Genomic DNA, 23,952 nt, shown 5'->3' with positions numbered 1-23,952 from the left:
ATCTCCCCCATCTCCTTTCCCCACAACCCTCTATCTCTCCTCCACATCTTTCCGCCGCCACACCAGCCTTGATTTCTCAACAACTCCAGCTGCTTCCCCTAAAAATCTTCATACTCATGGTTCAAAGCAGTGCATGGTATACATGCATCAGTGTCGGCAAACACAGCCCAGCAATGTGGTTGAATCTTAACCGCCCTCTGGGCAATGAGGAATGGGCAAGAAATGCTGGATTAGCCAGTGACACCCAAATCGTGTGAATGAATACTTTTTAAAAATCAGCTGGTTCTTAGCAGGCTTTTCTCTAACTTAATCCTAACTTAACTAGATAAAACAAGCACCTCTCAAAGTCAGTTTTTATTCAAAATAGCCCTAGCAGGATCTACAGCAAAGTAAGGTCATCAGTAGTCATCTGATTTGTAGGAAGCCTTGTTAAAAAAACTTCAATGTCCACAGTGAACTTATAATGACCTCTTTTAATCAAACCACTCCAGGTATGTCCACAGAACTTGAACCAAATAAACTTTCCACAATCTTTGAAAGCTTAAGTCCTCTAAACAATATTAAACATAAAGCATCTTACTAACATTGACAAATATATGTCAGAATTGCAAGCCATGGTAAAAGAGAATAACTGCAGTTTCACATTGAATCATAGTGTACATTTGTTAGATATATATATGTAAGACACTGCCTCAGCCACAGATATTCATTTTAATAGATAGCATCTTAAATATATATAGTATATATATATCTAAGATGCTATCTGTTAAAATGAATATCTGTGGCTGAGACAGCGTTAGGCTAGCCAGCTAGCTAGTCAACAAATTCTATGATACAGCATTGAACTGGTAGGAAATAATATTGTTGATAACTTGAAATCTTCAATTTTTCAGCTGTGCCTCAGCTCTCTCTGAAGTCAGGAATTTAGTTGCAGGTTCAGGTCCTCTAGGGATTTGAACAAATAATCTGGACTGGCAGTGTTGAACCCTGGAAATGCTATTTTTTAAAATAAGGTGATAAACCAGCGTCATGTTTTGCAGTGTTTGTAAGTGTTATGGACCAAACTAGACTCCCTCAAATATATTAAGAAGGTAGCCTACACCCTAACTTTTTCTTATTTAAATGTAATGTCAGGTGTTGTGTTCCAGATGCAATTTGATTGGTCAAACTACTGGACATTAAGCAAAAGACAATTTATTCAAACAATAGTTAAAATACAGCAAAGGAAAGAAGAACTTGGAATAACTTAACTCTATTGGCAAACTTAACAGAATAATAGATACAGTAACTATTACTAACTAACTGTTCCAAAATAGTAACATCCCATAAAAACACCCTTGGAAAAAGGCAAATTTAGAAAACAGATTTTGTCTCACATGCAATGCAGCAGCCTAGGAAAAGAACCCCTAGGTTTTGTCTGTAATTGAGAGAGGGAGAAATAGCTCCTACTTCTTCAAAACCTCAACAACAGCTGAAATCTAACTAAAAATCGTTGATCTGTGAGAGCTCGACCACATCCACTCAGGCTGCTTCTATCGTTCCAACTTTTTAAAAAATCCCCAAAGCCTCACAAATTGTTTATCTTCTCATGCACTGCTCGGCATCTGTCCCTCAATCTGTCTCTAAAAGAAACCAGGAGAAAGCACACCTCTTAAAGTCACAGTATCATCACAGTAAGCAATGTTTTAAAGAAGAGCTTGAGAGGCAGTCCTGAACAGACGCGACTGAAAAATATTATCTTGTCATCAATGCACTGCTGTAATTGCGTACACTTCAAGAAGTATTTAATTGATTACCAAATCGTTTGGAGAAGTGCGTGTACCAGTCCATTTTTTTTTCTTTTAATTTTGTAGAAAAAAGACTTGATGCTTCTTGCTCGTTCGGAACCTGAGGTTTTGGGACCCAGTTGGTCTGTTCATGTTGACTCCTATTACATCATATTGCCTTCCACCACACTGACACTCCTAGTGAAGCCTGTAGCAGTGCAAGAACTCCTTCTACCTTGTGACCTTCCTTACAGATCTGATGAACCACCAGAAACAGCTCTAAGTAATATAGTGGTGAGTGATTTGAAAGGAGCTAACAGAGTGAACTGACAGTTTCATACAAATAGAATTTACTTGGATATTAGAAGACTGGCTATCACACAAAGACTGGCTAATAAGGCATATGAATTTCAGTGCTAGTATGACGCTTAGGTATGTAAGTAATTTGTTAATGTACAGGTTCCAGTTCTATGTAGACAGAAAGAACATGTACATACATAGTGCTTGTTTCAACTTAACAAAACAGCTGACAGCCATCCTTTGGTTCATTTCTTAGGGCAAGTCCTTGACCAGAGGCAGCCTGCCTTATTTAAAATTTAAATAAAATTTGGAAGTTAATTGCCAGTCATTATTATTTGATGCATTTGCCAAGACAGCACCTATACCAACCAGTGTCCACTTGTCAACCAATCAGCACTTCCATTTCACACAGTTTGAATGTTGTTTTTCCGTTACATTGGTATTTCTTATGCAACATTCTGATAAGTGCAAGATCAAAATTGGTGTTTTTCAGCAGTACCGGCAGGGATACATTCCCCACTGACTTTCCGGGGGCTGGGCAGGATAACCCACCATCATAAAAATCCTAGCCTAAATGCTCTGGTACCCATAACTCAGGCATCTCCAATTCTAATTTATCTTACAATTCAATTAACCTGTTTATGATCTATTCTGAGCTTGTCAGAGACAGCTCTTCCACTTTCAGGGATGCTGTAACAGTTTCTAATATCACCTGTGGTATTTTTGTGGTACAAACTTGGAGTTTATCCTTTAACCTTATCACTTATTCTAACTTCACGTCCAATTTTACATTGTCTTTGGTCCAAAGCCCTAGCTGAAGAGCCCCCAAACTTTGTTATGAAAAACTGGTGTTGTGAAATGGAAATCAAGTCCTCTGATTCCAGAGACATCGCAGATGTGAAAAGATATAATCAAACTATCCAAATTCCCCAATTTATCTGACTGACGAACTCGGTGTAAAGGAAAACACTTATCAAGTCTGTACTTAACAAGCAAACTGATTTTTTTTAATAAATAGCAGAAAAGAAACACAAATTACTAACACATAATTCTCTGTAACCTACCCTACCACTTCTGAAAAACGCCTATACGTAGCCGTAAAGAGACAAGACACAAAAATTACAGGTAGGGAAGAAACAAAAAAAAAAAGAATGAATTGCAGTTCTGGCACCAATCCAGATCACAGATGTTGAGAGGATGTTCTTGTCTTCAATTCTGATTTCCTTCGACTCCTTGAGCAGGACCCCAGTGTTGTATAGACACTGATTCTAAACCTTTCATTTACTCATTGACGATTCACTATTTTAGTGTCTCTGAAAAATTTTTGTTTATCTTTTTCCTTTCAAGAAAGAAAAAAAAAGAGAGTAGCTAACTTTTTGGAACATTCACAGTACTGCAGGAATATGTTCCCCTCTGACCCTTCAAGTGTTCTGGGACCCGTAACTTCACAAAACAAATAAAAGTTTACTTGGTATTTTTATAGGGGATATTGGATGGGCTCAATGTGGAATCAACATTTAACCCACTGAGTCTGAAAAGTAATCTGTATAGACATCTCAGAGGAACTTTGGTTAGAACTCCTTACCGTCAACAGCCAAAGCAAGTACAACGTAAGGAACAAACTCATCCTGAACAGCCATACAGACAGGTATTTATATTCAGTTTTTTCACACTTCTCACACTGTGTTCCTAACTTGTCTGTGTGTTCATCCTTGCACATGTCTAGAAGGTAACAAGCAGATTTTGTTCCATAATAATTTTGTACTGGCTTCTGTAAGCTTGAGGCAATAAATATTTAAAATTTTTGTTCACTGTTCTAATGCTTAGAGCAGGCTCATGCACAGAAAAATAAATAAACTTACAACAAACCATAATGTAGATACAAACAATGTAGACTAATCTATGGCAGACAAGGTTGTGCATCAGGACTGCAGTATGTGAGAGTTTGTGGACAGCAAACTATCCAGGTGAACACATTTGTAAAGTTGACAAACAGGCGGCTGGAAGAACACAGCAAGCCAGGCAGCATCTGGAGGAAAGGAGCAGTCAACATTTCAGGTATTACCCTTCTTCAGGACTAGATGTGAGGGTAGGGGGAGCTGCAAATAGAGGGGGGGGGGGGGGGGGGGGTGGTGATGGAATGGTGGTGATACATGGACACTGGTAGTAGGTATGACCTGGTTGATCGACGGGAGGGATGAATCCAGGCAGTAGCTGGAAGGGAGGGTCAGAAGGTGGAATGGAAAGAAGGAGGTGGGGCTGGAAGGGGAGCTGGGGGATGGATGGGAACGTTATTTGAAATTGGAGAACTCAATGTTGAGTCATCCGGGCTGTCGGGTGCCCAGGTGGAAGATAAGGCATTGTTCCTCAAATTTGCATTGAGTCGCTGCGACACTGGAGGGGGCTGAGGACGGACATGTCAGAGGGGAAGTGGGGCAGGGAGTTGAAATGGGCGATGACCAGGAGGTTAGGTTGGCCATTACGGGCCAGGTCAAGATGCTTGGCAAAATGGTCACCTAGTCTACGTTTGGCCTCATCAATGCAGAGAAGACCGCATCGGGAGTACTGGATGCAATAGACTAGGTTGGAGGAGATTCAGTTGAAGCTCTGTCTCACTTGGAAGAACTGTTTAGGGTCCTGAGTAGAGGTGAGGCAGGTGGTGTGTGGACAGGTGTTGCATCTTTTATGGTTAAAGGGGAAGGTACGGGGCGGGTTGGAGTGGTTGGTGGGGAGTGTGGCGTGAACTGTGGAGTGTCGAAAAGAATGATCCTTGTGGCAGGCAGAGACGGATGGGGAGTGGAAAATGTTCCGGATAGTGGGGTCTAATTGGAGTTGGCAGAAGTGTTTGAGAATGATACATTGGATGCCGAGGCTGGTGGGGTGAAAAGTGAGGACAAGGAGGACCCTATCTTTATTATGTTCGGGGCAGGGGGTGGGGGTTGGTGGTGGTGGTTAAGTACTATGGAGCGGGGAATGGAGGAGGAATGATGGAGAGCTGTCTGAATGACAGAGTGGGGAAAAGATCATTGTTTGAAAAAGGCAGATATCCAGGATGCTTAGGAGTAGAATGTCTCCTCGTGAGAGCAGATACGACAAAGACGGAAGAATTGGGATAGAGTTTTTGCAGGATACAGGGTGGGAGGAGGTGTAGTCTAGGTAGCTATGGGAGTCTGTGGGTTTAATGTAAATGTCAAACAGGAGGCTGGAAGAACACAGCAAGCCAGGCAGCATCTGGAGGAAAGGAGCAGTCAACGTTTCCCCTGAAGTCCTGAAGAAGGATAATACCTGAAACGTTAACAGCTCCTTTCATCCAGATGCTGCCTGGCCTGCTGTGTTCTTCCAGCCTCCTGTCTGTCTACCTTGGATTCCAGCATCTGTGTTTTTTTTTTGTCACTTATCGTAAATGTCGGTCTGCTAACTGTCGCCGGAAATGGAAACGGAGAGGTCAAGAAAGGGAGCGATGTGTCTGAGATAGACCAAATGAATTTGAGGGCAGGATGGAAGTTATTCGTGAAGTTGATGAACTGCTCCAGTTTAGCCTGGGGGCAGGATGCAGCACTGATGCAGTCATCAATGTAACAGTGGAAGGGTTGGAGAACAGTACCAGTGTATGTACTGAAGAGGGACTGTTCAATATAACTTACAAAAAGGCAGGCGTAGCCGGGGCCCATGCGAATACCCATGGAAACCCCCTGGATTTTGAGAAAGTGGGAAGAATTGAAGGAAAAGTTATTGACATGTTCACCTCAAATCTCTCTAGTGCAAGTTGAAAACATTTTGATGCATAAGACAGGGGGAGCAATGCCAGGGTCTTTTGTGTTTACCTTGGTCATATCTCCCAGAGATATTTAGACTCATGTGGATTCCCAACCATTTAGACTGATGGTTGGGAATCCACATATGTTAAAGGGCAGGCACCCATCAAAATTGATTCTATACGACGCTATAATGTACTCACTACTGGTGAGGATTAGATTAGAGACTGTTGGACAAAGAGCCAGAATGTGGACCATATCACCTTGGTGATGGAGGTGTCCAAAGAGAGGAGGAGCAGGTACAATGGACGGTTGTAGAAGATTTTGGGGTGGCTCAGTGGTTAACACTGCTGCCCGGCACCCGGGTTCAGTTCCAGCCTCGAGCGACTGTCTGTGTGGAGTTTGCACATTCTCCCCGTGTCTGCGTGGGTTTCCTCCGGGTGCTCCAGTTTCCTCCCACAGACCAAAGATGTGCATGCTAGGTGGATTGGCCATGCTAAATTGCCCATAGTGTTCAGGAATGTGTAGATTAGGTGGGTTATAGCAGGGTGAGTCTGGGTGGGATGCTTTGAGTGCAGAGTTGTTGGGCCGAAGGGCCTGTTTCCACACTGTAGGGGTTCTACGATCGAATGTTCTATGATTTCATAGTTAGTAGAATAATCCAAAATGTTATGCAGTCTTTTGATTTATACAATTTGTTTAAGAAAGTAAGACTATGGAAATAGGAACAGGAATAGGCTATTCAACCCCTCAAAGCTGCTTCACCAGTTCCCCAAAACCATTTCCCATAGAACATAGAACAGTACAGGTCCTTTGGCCCACAATATCCCCCAGGTTCATTTTTTGAGAGGTCTATGTCAACTTTGTCCTCTCTCTTCTGTTTTATGTATTTAAAGAAACTCTTATTGTCAGCTTTTATATTCCTTGCTTATTTGCTCTCATAGTTTATTTTCTCTGTCTTTGATATCTTTTTAGTCCTCCTTTGCTGGATTCTGAATTTTTCCCAGTCTTCAGAGCTATCATTAACTTCGGCCTCTTTACATGCTTTATCTTTCAACATAATACTCTCCTTAACTTCCTTGGTTTGCCAAGATTGGGTTATCCCTCTCTTAGAATCTTTCCTCCTTACTAGAAAGTATTTTTGCTAAGAGAAATGAATTACACACTTAAATGCCTGCCACTGTTTGCTTACTGACATTCCTGCTAATCTATCCGTCCCTTTTACATTGATGACGAGGTGCCGGCAACTGGGGTAGACAAGGTCAGAAATCACACAACACCACGTTAGAGTCCAACAGGTCTATTTGAAAACACAAGCTTTCAGAGTCTTATTCCTTCTTCAGGTGTTAGTGAGAGAGGTAATATCAGACACAGAATTTATAAGTAAAAGATCAAAGAGTCACATCACTGATGAGAATGTACTAAACAAATCTAAGATGCTGTTAAATCTTTAATCAGTTAGAAGGTTTTAATTGATTAATATGTATATGTAAATCCCGGAATTCCTTTGAAGTCATTGTCCTGAGAGAACTAAAGGTTTTATCAGTGTAAAGAAGAGGTCATACAATGCATGTTAGGTGTGTGGCCCTGTTTAGAATCCGTCAGTGTTTTAGTTTGGAATCAGACTGCTTTTGTTTCTAAAGTAAGAATTTATAAAATGCCACATTGACTGACTGCCTATAAATTGTGTGCTTTTTGAAAAAAATAGAATGTATCTGCAAATATAAATTTACCCCATGGATTCATACGTGACTGTGTGTGTGTGTGTGTGTGTGTGTGTGTGTGTCTGTGTGTGTGTGTATGTTTGTGAGGGAGAGAGAGGTATGCTCAAGCCATCAGAGAATGCGTGAACACTAGATTAATCAGCCACACTTGCAAGGTAGTGCAAAACATCACCCAGGCTCAACGCAATGCCATCCATGCTCTCAAGACCAATTGCAACGTTGTCATCACATCAGCAGACAAAGGAGAAGCCATTATCATACAGAATAGAATGGACTACTGCAAGGAAGTATACCAACAACTGAACAACCAGGAACACTGCAAACAACTAAAGGCTGATCCGACCAAAGAACACACCCGTCAACTGAACAGACTGGTCAAGCCTTTTGATGCAGTCCTTCAGAGAACCATACGCACTTTCATCCCATGTAGGGGACTTCTACTGCCTTCCAAAGATACACAAAACCAACACACCTGGACATCCCAACGTATCAGGCAGTGGGACCCTTGTGTGAGAACCTCTCTGGCTATGTCGGGGGCATCTTGAAACCCAATGTACAGGGAATCTCTAGTTTCCATCATGACACTACAGCACCCACAGACCAGTTGAACCAGGAACATTCCTCGTCACAATGGACGTCTTGGCAATCTTCACCAGCATCCCCCACGATGACAGCATTGCCGCAACAGCCTCGGTACTCAATACCACCAACTGCCAATTTCCAAACGCCATCCTACAACTCATCGGCTTCATCCTGGACCATAATCTTTGACAACCAGTTCTTTGTCTAGACACACAGAACAGCCATGGGGACCAGATTTGCTCCCCAATATGCCAACATTTTCGTGCAGACATTTGAACGAAACTTTGCTACACAGAACCTCTGACCAACGTTATACACCAGATATATTGATGACATTTTCTTCCTTTGGACTCATGGCGAGGTATCACTGAAACTACTATACAGTGATATCAACAAGTTTCATCCACCAGCAGACTTACCATGGACTACTCTTTAGAATCAGTCTTATTTTTGGACACACACATCTTCATCAAGGATAGACACCTCTGTACATCACTCTATCGCAAGCCCAAGAATAACCTCACAAAGCTGCATTTCTCTGGCTTCCACCCTAAACATATTAAAAGAGCCATCCCCTATGGACAAGCCCTACACATGCACAGGATCTATTCAGATGAGGAGGAACGAGACAGACACTTGAAGGTGTTGAAGAATGCCCTCATAGGAACACAATACAATGCTCAACTCAACGATTGCCAGTTCTGACGTGCCACAGTGAAAAACTGTAATGACCTCCTCAGAAGACAGACACGGGATATGTCCAATAGGGTACTCTTCATTGACCAGTACTTCGAGCGAGTGGAGAAACTACGCCATGTTCTTCACAGCCTTCAACGCATTATCGATGACGATGAACACCTTGCCAAGATCTTCCCTACGCCACCACTTCTCGCCTTCAAACAATCGCCAAAACTTAAACAGACCATTGTTCACAGCAAACTACCGAGCCTTCAGGACAACGTCGACCGCAACACTATACAACCCTGTCATGGCAACTTCTGCAAGACACGTCAGATCTTTGACATGAACACTACCATCACACGTGGGAACACCACCCACCACGTGCATGGCAGATACTCATGTGACTCAGCCAACGTCCATCTCATACGCTGCAGGCAAGGATGCCCAAGTCATGGTATATTGGCGAAACCATGCAGATGCTATGACAACGGATGAATGTAGACAGAGCAACAATCGCCAGACAGGAATGTTCCCTCCCAGTGGGGAAACACTTCAGCGATCAAGGACATTGGGCCTCAGATCTTCGGATAAATGTCCTCCAAGGCAGACTTCAGGATACACAACAACGCTGAGTAGAAGCTGATAGCCAAGTTCAGTACCCATGAGGACAGCCTCAACCAGGATCTTGAGCTCATGTCGCACTACAGGTGACCCCACCACACTACACATTCTCTCCCTCTCTCTCTCTCTCTCTATCTCTCTCTCTTTCTCTCTCTCTCTGTCTTTCAGTCTCCTTCACACAGCACTTAACAGCATCTTAGGTTTGTTCAGTACATTCTCATCAATGGTGTGACCGTTTGATCTTTTGCTTATAAATTCTGTGTCTGATACTACCTCTCTCACAAACACCTGAAGAAGGAGTAAGACTCCAAAAGCTTGTGTTTTCAAATAAACCTGCTGGACTATTACCTGCTGTTGTGTGATTTCTGACCCTTTTGCTTTGGCTACCTCTATCCTCATTTCATTGAAGTTCCCTTTATTTAAGTGAATCACAGTTGTTTCCAACCCAAGCTTCCCACTCTCAAACTGAAAACAAAATGCTTTACAAAATGTTTTAATGGATATTATAGAATTTACAGTAAAATTTAACTTGACCGTACAGTGTGATTGTAATAGTCATAATATTTGCAAAATACATTCCACTAGGGATAAGCAATAAATGCTGACCCAGCTAGTAATGCCCACATCTCATGATTGAGTAACAAAACGAAAAGGAAGTGCCAGCCATAGCCTGAGGATAAAACATTACAAATTGGAAATTCTAATATGAGATCCCTCAATACAATTTCACTATTCTTAGTCTTCACAATGTACCTTGTTGGTAAGGCACACAGCCCAGGTGAGTTCTATACATTGCAGTTCCTCAGCATATCATGTTTGAATGAACTTAGACAGTGACAAAGGTTTTGTGCACCCCTGAGTACATAATCCTGCACTTTCAATGTTACAGTCAACAACACTCAGTCACTGGAAGACCAGTAAGTACCGGGCAGACCAAAGAGCAATCTTCACCTAATTGATGGACCTCCAGCTGCAGCTGGTGTTTATCTCACTGTGCATTCGGGAACAGTTTGTAGATGTACAGAGGACAGAGTCCTACATCACAGAACTGCTCAGGATGAACCTTAAGAAAAAAAACCATGAGGCTATTATATGCTGACCATTGTCTGATGGACTTGTGGTCAAAGGTTTTTTTCTGCATAAACTCCCTGTGCTATCTTTCTGCTGCCAAGATGATATGGTCTGAAAACTCAAAGGGATAATGAAGATGGAGTGGGTAGATCCAGCCATTATGATCCATGTTGGGACCAAACACTTAGTGAAGAGTAGGCCAGAGGTATATATGGAGAGTACAAGGAAATAAATTAAAGAGTAAGACTTCAAACCCTGCAGTCTCTGGATCATTTCCCAAGCCATATCCGAATGAACATAGGGATATGGTGACGAGCGAAGTAAACACATGGCTGAAGAAGGTATTGTGGGACAAAGGGGTTCTCTTTCATGGAACTCTGGCATCAGTACTAGTCCAGGACGGAATTGTACTGCTGTGATGTGCTGTAGCTGAACTGACTGAGACCAGAATCTTAGTGGAAAGAATAACTCTCACTTTTACATGTTTCGTTCCAGCCTTCCCATTTTCATCATTTTCAATTCCACCTCCTTTTTATTATCTTTCTCTTCACTCAGAAATTCAGTTCTCTTAAAGCTCTAGTTCCTTTTTTATAATCAAACTGCTTGAACAGTAACTCAATATGAACTGATTTTGATGCCTCACTACATAAAGACTATCCAGTTTTTCCTTTATTTCTGTTAATTCCCAAATGCTGTGCTAGTTCTTCAGGTATGTCCGCCTTCTTAGCTCTGACAAACAACACATTTCTAACTTATCTCAATTCAATTAATCTGTTTTTTTATTATCGCTTTTAAGGCTGTCAGAGTCCGCTTTTCCACTCGCAGAATGTTGTAACAGTTTCTAGTATCGTCTGTGGTATTTCTGTGTTCTAAACCTGGAGTGTATCATTTTAACCTAATCACTTATTCCAAGTTCATGTCCACTTTTACATTGTCTTTGTTCCAAAGTCCTAGCTGAAGAGCCCCCAAACTTTATCATGAAAAACTGCGTTAATGAAATGGAAGACAAGTCCTTAGATTCCAAGAGCCATCACAGATGTGAAAAGATTTAATCAAACTGTTCAAATACCCCAATTTTTTGATTTTTATTTGTCCCCAATTTACCTGACTGACAAACTCAGCATAAAACACTTATCAGGTCTGTACTTAACAAGCAAACTGATTTTTTTAATCAATAGCAGAAAAGAAACACAAATTACTAACAGATACTTCTCTATAATTTACTCTATCACTTCTGGAAAAAACCTATACATATGCAGACAGACATAAAGAAACAAGACACAAGTATTAGAGAGGCAGGGAAGGAATAAAAAAAAAATCAGTGAAATACAGTTCTGGCACCAGTCTGGATCACAGACGTTGATGGGGTATTCTTCTTCTCTTCCCTTTTGATCCCTTTCAGCTCCTTCAGGAGGACGCATGGTTGTGTACACACCAATTCTGAACCTTTCGTTTAGTCATTGAGGATTCACTATTTTAGTGTTGCTGAAAGGTTTTTTTTATCCTTTTTCCTTTCAAAAAATAATAAAAGAGAATAGCTAGCTTCTTGGAATGTTCAATTCCTCACAGAAGGAAAAGGAGAGTGATGCGTTTTCTATCACAGACTGGATGTTTCTCCTATATTGTTCAAAGACAAATGTGTCACCACTCACCTTGGAAACAATCAAAAACTTGTAACTAAACCAAGTACTCATGAATCCACACAACTAGTCCTTGTTGAAAAACCAGTCAAAAATCTGTAACTGGGAAAAGCTGTCCTGAAGACACACCCACAGAACTGAGGTGTGTGGCTTCCTACACACAGCTTGAATAAAACTACCTTGTAGACAAAACACAGTTTTTCAAAAATCTTTTAGCATGATGTAAAGTATTGAATGACTTTTTTAAAATCTCTTTCATGCATCTTATCTTTATTGGAGATTTGATTGCTTCTACACAGTATAGTGAGTGAAAGGACACGGAAATGCCAAAGCTTGGCATAGGGGGCATTAGGAGCAAGGAGGAATAGGTGGGAGGGAAGTGAGTGGAGAGATATGGCCTCTATGGGGACTTATGATCTCCGCTGACGCTATTCCTGGAGAAGTCAGATTCTAGACTGAAATCTGGCTTCATCACTCATACTTTTTTTTGGTTTTAATGAGGTGGCCTCTCACTGAAAGATAAGCACACAAAGTTAGGGTTTTGTTTTAACAAGAAAACATAAGTTTATTACACAAAGAAATGAAAACAACTTAGAATACGGACAGGAGAGAGCATGGGCTGAGTCCCATGGCAGATGGAAGAGAGCTTGGGCCAAGTCCCACAGTGGAAACAGCATAGGCAGCGTGGCCTTATGTCCTGGGGCCCTGTGAGTCCCAGAACACTGTGAGCAGTGAGCCCTGGAATAGCATCTGGGTTGTGAGCCCTGGAACAGCACATGGCTGCAAGCCCAGAGCAGCTTGGGGAAGAAAATCCACAGCAGCAGCACGCAGCAGCAAGTCCTGGATGGAGACCGGTGTGAGGGGACAATCCTTACCTTAGAACATTGTAATGTTAACCCCTTAATATTTTCCTATTTTTAATTTATTTTCAACTCTGTAATTAAGCAACTACTTCTATTCCTCTGCTGTATCCAAGACCTGTACCTAGGTACTTGTACCTAAGATATCGTCATAAGAAGGCAGACATTGTAAAGGTTTTTCACTGAAATCCTACAATGGAGTACAAATGACAATAAAAGGATTTTGTTGTTGTTGTACCATTTACATATAATACAAATTTGATTGAATTGAATTGAATTAACTTTATTGCCACATGTACTCAAATGAATACAGTGAAAAGTTTACAAGTCATTCCTTAGAGTGCCATCTTAGGTATAAAGATACCTATGTACAGATTCTTAAGTACAAATTTTTAGGAAAAAAAAGAAAAAAAATGGAACAAAGGAAAAGTTCTTACAACCCAGACTACACCAGCGCCTAGCTTCCTGTAACTGAAAGAAAGTCCTCCACCACCTCACCAATGTAGGAATCGCCACACTTTAGGCACCATCTCTTCACGCTGGGCCCACTACACCGATAATGCCAAGTCCCATGCTGAACTCCTCAACCAGGAGTCCCTGGCTCTGCTGCTACCTCAATAACCAGACGTCCTTACTCCAGACCTTCCGTGGCCGCAGCTAAGGGCTCCTGGCTCCATTGCTGGCTTGATGATGCCAGAAGTTCCTGCTCTGGAACTACTGCCACCAGGACTCCCTGGCTCCGCTGCCAAGCCAGGCAGCCGCAGCGCCAAGATTCCTGTTTCGGCTGCAGATGTCACCTTGCCAGCTGCCGCCATCTTGAAGCGTTCACTGCCAACGCCACCGTCTCCAGTCGCTAGAGGAGCTTTGCTGCCACTGCTGCCAGTCCCAAACGCCAGGAAGATGTCCTTGTTGTCACTGCCAGTGCATCCAATCGCTGGGAGAAGCAGTGTTCACCGCCACCTCCAACCGACAAGAGGCTGCCATCACTCCATGCATGGCCCGCTTTTGCTGCTGTGCCGATGTCACCGACAAACCTACCATATAAAAGAGAAACAAATAATTTTGGAACAAACTGTAAAATGCATTTCCAAAGTCTTAACTATGATCCTGTACAGTACTCACACCAAAGATGATTCTTTTTTTATATCTCAGCAGTGGCTTCAATTTCAGCTCATGAGAATCTAATAGTCTCTTCCTTGATTTGTCATATAAACACATAAACTTTCTCAGCTTTTAATAACCTCTTCAGTGTTTAACCAAGCACTTCCACTCTGATACTGTACTCCTTACACCAAGGTAACCTATTTTTAAGAATTCTAAACTATCATCTCCCTTTCTTGGGAGCAATTGTTTCACATATCTAGTTTCTATTAAGAACCTTACAGAAGATAATTAATCCCTAACCTTCCAAACTGAAGCCTAATGCACAACTGTTCACCTTCTTCATTCATAAAAATTTCACAACGCAAATAAAATTTCATTACTTTCCAGGAAATCATTTTCTCACACTGTGTTTCAAAATAAATCATAGCTACTGCTATGTTACAATAGTCATAATATAATCATTAAACCTTTTCAGACTCCAAACAGAACCCATGTGCAAGGAGTTCAAATTTTAAAAAATCCAAAGTGAAAAATAAATTATATTACTATATACATAAATCACACCCTTTGCATACCGGAGATGTGAAGGGCCATGGGACATAGTCTGCATGGGTTAGGGGCATGAGGAGGACTTTTTGACCTTCTGAAGAAGGGTCAGTGGACCCAAAACATTAACTCTGCTTTCATTCCACAGATGCTCTGACCTGCTGAGTTTATCCAGCAATTTATGATTCTGTTTCTGATTTCCAGCGTCTGCAAATTTTTTTTTTTAATGTTTTGACCGTACCTTTCAAAAGGTTCGCTCACACAAACAACGTTTCATAAAGTCTCTGAGTTGCCAGGAACCATGAGTCCTTTAAAAACTGGTTTGACTCTTTGAAAATGGCAGGGCATTAGGAGATGCTTATACCTGCAAAGGAACTGGCCTGCAAAGGTTGGGAATGCCACAACCCAAACTGGCTTGCACCCTTAAAAGACACTCCTAAAAATTCTAAAGCCCCAAAATAAGATGCCTGCAATTTTTTAATGGCTCCTGAATTGCCCCAATAAGGTGAACATTCAAGCCTACAAAATCAGAATCAGGTTAAGGACCAAATTCACCTCAGATAGTAGGCTAATTGAAGGGTTTAAGATATTTGATGCAATCAACAAGATATAAGGAAACTCATTCCTCTGGATGAACAGTCAAGAACAAGAGGATATTACCTTGAAAGTTAATCCTCTGTCATTTACATGTGAAATAAGACAATAACTTTTCTCAGACAGTCTGGAAATCTTGGCCCAAAAAGACATTGAAATTGGAAGAGGGGAAATCGATTAAAAATATTAGAATTGATAGTTGTTAAGTTTTTATTCGGCAACTGTTTAAACTTGCGTAGATAGATTTAAGGAACAGATCAGCCATAGTCTATTGAGTGGTAGAACAGGCTTGAGCGGCTGAATGTCCTACACTTGTTCCAATATTCCAACAGTACACATTTCATTATCCTGACACCTTCAAAGATTAGTTTAGACATGCCCTCAGGTTTTTTTTTTGTTCCTGCATCATCCAAACATGTTAATCAGGAGCAGGAATAGGCCAGCAGGAGTAAGTATCCTCTTTAAAATTATACCATTTAGTTTACATTTCATCTCCTTATCTGTCATTGCAAGTTCATATTTCTGTATGTAAAATGTACTACCCATTTTGACACTCTGCCTAGTCTGCCTATATTTCCAACATCCATATAATCTGCAGATGTTTAAATTATGCCCTGTATGTTCAAATTCTTGTTATAATTTTATATTAAAAAAGACAGTGATTCAAATATTGACTCCTGGGGAAATCAAGTATACATCACCTTTCAGTCTTGGTCCATATTTCCTTAGGACTGAGATGCGGAGAAATTTCTTCACCCCTGTGAAATTCTCCGCCACAGAAAACAGTTGAGGCTAAAACATGGAATGTTTTCAAGCAGCATTTAAGTATAATTCTTAGGGCCATAGGGGTAAAATGGTTTGGGATCAGGGTGTTGGGCTGGATGATCATCCATGACCATATTGAATGGCAGAGCAGGCTCAAAGGACTGAATGGCCTACTACTGCTCCTAATTCTTTGTACTTCTATGTTTGGATGTTAATGCTGTCAGATGATAATGATTGGTGAAATGAATTGGCTCTGATTTTCGATTGGGAGTGCAGAGACGGATATTTTCCAGCTTTGCAAACTAAACCAGGCATAACTGGCCTGGAAGTTTGGATTTTCATTTTTGAGTGAGATTCCCTAGAAAGCAGGCTGGTGGCCCCAGCATAGAGCAGAGATTTCTGGCTGCCAATATAGGCCGAGTGCTACAGTTTGATTTTAAGAAAAACAATGAAACCAAAAAATACCCCTCTCATCTAACAGACTCTCCATGCTCCATCTACGCCAGGCGATGCTGCCTCATACCCTCCCTGTCTAGCTAACCATCCGTACTGCCCTCTATAGCCCCTGTGCCAACTTAAAGCCAACTCACACAAGATCATACCCCATCCACACCCTTTCTGTTGCCTGCCAACTCACTTAGTATCCATCATGTGCAAACCTCAGCAGGTATGCTAATATAAGATAAACTGATAACGACCCTCCCTCCACCCATGGTACCTGGTGCATTCCCACCAATAATGCCTGATTCTCTCTCCTCCTCCAAAGGCACATGACACAAGGAACACTCTGTATATTCAAAACAAATTCACTGAAATAGATTTGCTCTGACCTGCACACTCTGGGTGTCAGACAGTGGACACAGCAAAATCTGATTTAAATGGAGGTAGTAGAACATTTAAATGGTCAGCTTCTTCTGGGACTGTACAGCGTAAAGCCTGGAACTTAGATACAACTGCCTTGTGAAAATTAGAAATAACGGAGGCTGTCACTCGTGGCAAAAATCTAAGCCACTGGCTTAAAATTACACAGATAAATTTGCTCATCAAACTAGCTAAAGGTTAAAAATACAGCAAAATGATGCAGTTACACTTGATGCAGAGCATGCGAGACTAATAAATATTAATGAGAATTGTGAAAATTGTAAAACTGAATTTCTCAACACCTGATTGAAAGACTTAAGCAAAATATTTCCATTATTTTCATGTTAAATGTCTGCCTGACTGAAAAGAAATACAATTGTATGTTTGCTTCCATTATTATATCTACCACTGGGGACTTCATGATGACCCAATATGCAAATCATATTTTTAACATAATATTTAACTGGTCATGCAAAAAGGCCCCTGTGGATAAGGTCGCCTTTGAAGCAGCTCCAGAACACAAAAACACTCTTTTTTCCCTTTATTCTTTCGTGAGAGCACACTTACATTATGGAAGCAATGACCTGGTGGCATAAAATACAGACAAAAACAAAGTTGCTGGAAAAGCTCAGCAAGTCTGACAGCATCTGTGAAAGATAAAACAGAGTTAACATTTCGGGCCCTTGACCCTTCCTCAGACCTGGTGGTATTATTGCTTAACTGTTAATCCAGAAACTCAGGAATATTCTTGGAACCCAGGTTTGAATCCCACCGTGGCAAATGGTGGAATTTGAATTCAATGTGTATCCAGAATTAAAGGTGTAATGATGGCTATGAAACCACTGCTGACTGTTGGAAAAACCCAACTGGTTCACTCATGTCCTTTAGGGTAGGAAATCTGCCATGATTCAAGAACCCACAACAATGTAGTTGACTCTCCTCTAGCCACTGTAACAACCATTACAAAGTCTCAAAAAACAAATGAAATCAGACAGACCACCTGACATCAGCCCTGGCACCATAAATGACAACAGCAAAAATAGTCCTATCAATCTGGGGTGGCGGGGGGGGTAGGTGTTAGGGATGGAGACAGTGGGTGGATGGGGCCTTGTGCCAAAATTGGAGGAACTGTCTCATAGACTAATCAAACAATATCTTGACAAAGTCACACTCACAGAATCATACCTTACAGACAATGTCCCAAATACCACCATCAACACCCATGGATAAGTCCTGTCCCACTGACAGGATAGGCCCAGCATATACAGTCCTATACAGTTGGGAGGGAGCTGCCCTGACAGTCCTCAACAAAACTGAAAGAACTACGAATGCTGTAAATCAGGAACAAAAACAAAGTTGCTGGAAAAGCTCAGCAGGTCTGGCAGCATTTCTGAAGAAAAAAATCAGTTAACGTTTCGGGACCGGTGATTATATGGGTTATGTTCAGTACAGTTCACCCATTACAGCACGGTGGTTCAGTGGTTAGCACTGCTGCCTCACAGCACCAGGCACCTGAGTTCAATCTGACCTTCAGGTGACTGTCTATGTGGAATTTGCACATTCTCCCAGTATCTACCTGGGTTTCCTCCTGGTGCTCTGTTTTCCTTCCACAGTCCAAAGATGTGCAGGTTAGGTGGATTGGCCAGGCTAAATTGCCCATAATGTCCAGGGATGTGCAGGCTAGGTAGATTAGCCATGGGACCTACCAAACCCACAACGTTTTCCATCTAGAAGGACAAGGGCAGCAGATACGTGGGAACACCACCAGCTGCAATTCTCCTCCATCCCACTCTCAACTCTTCAATGTTGCTGGGTCAAAGTCCTGGAACCCCTTCTGAATGGCATTGTGGGCATATACCCAAGTTGTTACATGATTGCCTTCCAAACCAGTCAGCATTCTGACCTGGAAATATATCGCCATTCCTTCACTGTCACTGGGTCATAATCCTGGAATTCCCTCCCTAATGGCATTGTGGCTGTAGCTACATCACATGGACTGCAGCCATTCAAGGTGATTGCTCACCACCACTTTCTCAAGGGTAACTAGGGGCAGGCAATAAATGTCGCCAGCCATGCCACACAAATGAATTTAAAAATCTGCATGGCCATCATTTGTTGCTTTTGCTTAATTCGCCTTTGAACTGAGTAGCTTGCATTGCATTTCAGAGGACAGTTTAGAGTCACCCAAGTTGCTATGGGTCTGGAGTCAGACCAAATCAAGTAAGAATGGCAGGTTTCATTCCATGATGGACATTAATGATCCAGATGGGTTTTGTGACATTGGTCACCATGATTGGGACTAGCTTTTTATTCAAAATTTATTCAGTGAATTTAAATTTTAACCAACTGCCATGGTGGGATTTGAACCCATGTTTCCTGAGGCCGCTGGATTGTTTGTCCAGTGACATTACCGCTATATCACCATCTCATCTTCGTATAAAATCTAAATTACAAATTAAAATATTAAAATATATTGGACTTGAGGTATTCATTCTGTGTCTTTCTCCATCAATTTTGCCAGACCTGCTGAGTTTCTTCAGTACGTTCTGTTTTAATTTCAGATCTCAAACATCTGAACTATTTTGCTTTTGTTAAACTATTGTGGTATTTGATCCTTGTGAAAGAAGATAAAATAATATTTGCAGAATATTTCCATTGCCATTGAATGTCTTTTGTTAAACATGGTATTTAATACTTTTGAATAGTTAAAAAAAGGCTACATTTTTAGCTTATGTATCATGAGAACTAGGGAGCAAATTGTAATACCAACACTGGGAAGGACTGGAATATTCAAATTATCTTCAATAATCCAGGAAGTTCACAAGCACCTGTCCCATATTTGCCCAACGTCTGAGCTGCCAAAGTCTGAGCTGCCAAACTAGTCCATGAGATAGTAGGAACTGCAGATGCTGGAGAATCTGAGATAACAAGGTGTACAGCTGGATGAACACAGCAGGCCAAGCAGCATCAGAGGAGCAGGAAAGCTGACGTTTCAGGTCCAGACCCTTCTTGAAGAAGGTCTAGACCCGAAACGTCAGCAATCTAGTCCATGCTAGGTTTTCAAGAGAAGCAGAAACAGAGACAAAGGAAGTTTGAATGGAAAAGAGTGCCATATAATTACAATGAGGAGGATTCCCACGATATTATAAAAGTTGAATTATGATCAGGTGCACTCTTCAGTCAAAGCAGGGTTAGAGGGTACGGAATTGGATAAATGTAATTTGTGTCATTGTTTTTATATTTCTTTCATAATTCCAATACTTGCATCTATGATGAGAATTGCCTATGTAACCTTAGTGGGGTGGAGGGATGTAGTGATTGGAACGTGCTCAAAGTGGATCTCATACTCAATGATTGAATATGACCCCTGATTGGGGTTGTTAACCTGGGCCAATTAAGGAGCCCTGGCTGACAGATACAAAGAGGAGTCTCCAAGATTCCCCTCACTCTAGGGAATGGCTCTGGCCTAGCTGGTCAGAATCCATGTACATAAGAACATAAAGAACATGAGAACTAGGAGCAGGAGTAGGCCATCCAGACCCTCGAGCCTGCCCTGCCATTCAATAAGATCATGGCTGATCTTTTTGAGACTCAGCTCCACTTACCCACCCGCACACCATATCCCTTAATTCCTTTACTGTTCAAAAATTTATCTAGCCTCGCTTAAACACATTCAGCGAGGTAGCTTCAACTGCTTCACTGGGCAGGGAATTCCACAGATTCACAACCCTTTGGGTGAAGAAGTTCCTCCTGACCTCAGTCCTACATCTGCTTCCCTTTATTTTGAGTCTATGCCCCCTAGCCCTAGTTTCACCTGCGAGTGGAAACAACCTCCCTGCCTCCACCTTATCTATTCTCTTCATAATCTTATATGTTTCTATAAGATCTCCCCTCATTCTTCTGAATTCTAATGAGTATAATCCCAGCCTACTCAGTCTCTCCTTATAATCCAACCCTCTCAACTCTGGAATCAACCGAGTGAATCTCCTTTGCACCCCCTCCAGTGCTAGTATATCCCTTCTCAAGTAGGAAACCAAAACTGCACACAGTACTCCAGGTGTGGCCTCACCAGGACCCTATACAGCTGCAGCATAGCCTTCCTGTTTTTAAACTCCATCCCTCTAGCAATGACAGACAAAATTCCATTTGCCTTTTTAATTACCTGCTGCACCTGCAATCCTACTTTTAGCGATTCATGCACAAGGACACCCAAGTCCCTCTGCACAGCAGCATGCTGCAATTTTTTACCATTTAAAACATAGTCCATTTTGCTGTTATTTCTACCAAAATGGATGACCTCACACTTATCAACATTGTACTCCATCTGCCAGACCTTTGCCCACTCACTTAGACTATCTATATCCCACTGTAGACTTTCAGTGTCTTCAGCACACTTTGCTGTAACACTCATCTTAGTGTCATCTGCAAATTTTGACACACCACACTTAGTCCCCAACTCCAAATCATCTATGTAAATTGTAAGCAATTGTGGTCCCAACACTGATCCCTGAGGCATACCACTAGTCACTGACCGCCAACCAGAAAAACACCCATTTACCCTTACTCTTTGCTTTCTACTAGTCAACCAATCCTCTATCCATGCCATTACATTACCTGTAATACCGTGCAATTTTATCTTACGTAGCAGCCTTTGGTGTGGCACCTTGTCAAATGCCTTCTGGAAATCCAGATACACTACATCCACAGGTTCCCCATTGTCCATCATGCAAGTAATGTCCTCAAAGAATTCCACCAAATTAGTTAAACATGACCTACCCTTCATGAACCCATGCTGGGTGTTCCCAATGGGACAAGTTATATCCAGATGTCTTGCTATTTCTTCCTTAATGATAGATTCAAGCATTTTCCCCACTACCGAAGTTAAGCTAACTGGCCTATAGTTACCTGCTTTTTGTCTACTTCCTTTTTTAAACAGAGACGTCACATTGGCTGTTTTACAATCTGTGGGAACCACCCCAGGGTCCAGTGAATTTTGGTACATAATTACTAGTGCATTTGCTATTTCTCCCATCACCCCTTTTAGTACCCTGGGATGCGTTTCATCAGGGCCAGGAGACTTGTTTACCTTTAGCCCCATTAGCTTGCTCAGCACTGCCTCTTTAGCGATGATGATAGTTTCTAGGTCCTCACCTGCTATAACCTTCTTACCATCAGTTTTCGGCGTGTTGTTTGTGTCTTCCACTGTGAAGACCAACACAAAATAACTGTTTAATGCCTCGGCTATTTCCTCATTCCCAGTTATTAAATTGGCCTTCTCATCCTCTATAGGACCAATGTTTACCTTCGCCATTCTTTTATGATTTACATATTTATAGAAACTTTTGCTGCCTGTTTTTATCTTCTGAGCTAATTTACTCATAATGTATCTTACTTTTCTTTATAACTTTTTTTGTGGCTTTCTGTTGGCCTTTAAAGATTTCCCAGTCTACTAGTTTCCCACTAATCTTTGCGTTTTTGTATGTTTTTTTTTAATCTGATAGTTTCCTTTATTTCGTTAGACATCCATGGCTGACTATTTCTTTTCCTACAGTTCTTCCTTATCACTGGAATATACTGCTGAGCACTGTGAAAAATCGTTTTGATTGTCCTCCACTGCTCCTCAATTGACCCACCATAAAGTTTTTGCTCCCATTTTACCTTAGCTAACTCCTCCCTCATCCCATCATAGTCTCCTTTGTTTAATCACAGGACATTGGTACTGGATTTAAGACAACAAGGTGCAGGGCTGGATGAACACAGCAGGCCAAGCAGCATCATAGGAGCAGAGAGGCTGACGTTTCGGGCCTAGACCCTTCATCACAAAAGGGGGAGGGGAAGGGGGTTTTGAAATAAATAGGGAGAGAGTGGGAGGCGGATAGAAGAGGGATAGAGGAGAGGATAGGTGGAGAGGAAACAAACAGGTCGTGGTCGAGCAGTTTCAGGGCCGAAGAGATTACGAGAGAGTTGCAGTGGGAGAGAGATCCCTTGAGGTTTGTCCGGAGGGAGGAGGGTAACTTCTTCAGGTTACTGGATTTAACCTTCTCACGCTCCATCTGCATTTTAAATTTGACCATACTGTAATCACTCCTTCCAAGAGGATCCCTAACTGTGAAATCATTAATTATTCCTGTCTCATTACACAGGACTAGATCTAGGATAGCTTGCTCCCTCATAGGTTCCATTACATATTGTTCAAGGAAATTATCGCGGATGCATTCTATGAACCCCTCCTTAAGGCTGCCATGACCGACCTGGTTTGACCAATCGATATGTAGATTAAAATCCCCCATGGTAATTGCTGTACCATTTTTACATGCATTAGCTATTTCTATGTTTATTGCCTGCCCCACCACGATGTCACTATTTGGTGGCCTATAGACCACACCTATCAGTGACTTCTTCTCCCTGCTATTCCCAATTTCCACTCAAATGGATTCAACCTTCTGTTCAGTAGAACCTATATCATCCCTCACTACCGCCCTGATATCATCCTTAAAAATCAGAGCGACACCACCTCCCTTACCTTCCTGCCTGTCCTTCCGAACAGTTTGATACCCCTGGATATTTAACTTCCAGTCATGACCATCCTGCAACCATGTCTCTGTAATGGCCACTAAATCATAGCCATTTGCCATGATTTGCGCCGTCAACTTATCCACCTTGTTTCGAATGCTCCAAGCATTCAGATAAAGTGCCCTTATGCCAGTTTTTGCACCTTCTTTTTGGGTCCTATCACCTCCATTACTAACAGCTCTTGAGTTCTCCTTCCCTTTAACTTTTTTCCTAATTTTCAATGGAGTTGAAGCTTCCTCATCACCTGCTAACCTGCTGCTTTGCCTTACATTAATTGTTATGCTCCCTGTATGCCCACTCCTCCCTTCCCCCTACTTACTAGTTTAAAGTCCTATTGACCACCCTATTTACCCTTTTCGCCAGAACACTGGTCCCTGCCCTGTTCAGGTGGAGTCCATCCCAGCAGTATAGATCCCTCCTGTCCCAGAACTGATGCGAGTGCCCCATGAAAAGGAAACCCTCTTTCCCATACCACTCTTTCAGCCACTAAAAGAGTACTGTGCATATGT

The 23,952-nt window shown here is 41.8% G+C and overlaps 1 protein-coding gene across 1 annotated transcript in view; it reads left to right on the top strand.

Moving 5' to 3' along the window:
- LOC125484024 (meiosis 1 arrest protein-like) overlaps positions 1-23,952 on the top strand; it is a 55,748-nt gene that overhangs the window by 21,640 nt on the left and 10,156 nt on the right. The window contains exons 3-4 of the mRNA XM_048601126.1: positions 1,854-2,060; positions 3,550-3,714. Of these exons, the coding sequence (XP_048457083.1) occupies positions 1,854-2,060; positions 3,550-3,714 (372 nt within the window). The remainder of the gene's footprint in view (positions 1-1,853; positions 2,061-3,549; positions 3,715-23,952) is intronic.

Source organism: Rhincodon typus, chromosome 1 (genome assembly GCF_021869965.1).
Source record: "Rhincodon typus isolate 14 chromosome 1, sRhiTyp1.1, whole genome shotgun sequence".
NCBI classification, from domain to species: domain Eukaryota; kingdom Metazoa; phylum Chordata; class Chondrichthyes; order Orectolobiformes; family Rhincodontidae; genus Rhincodon; species Rhincodon typus.
The sequence above is the reverse complement of the archived record's forward strand: the minus strand, read 5'-3'. Positions and strand labels throughout refer to the sequence as shown.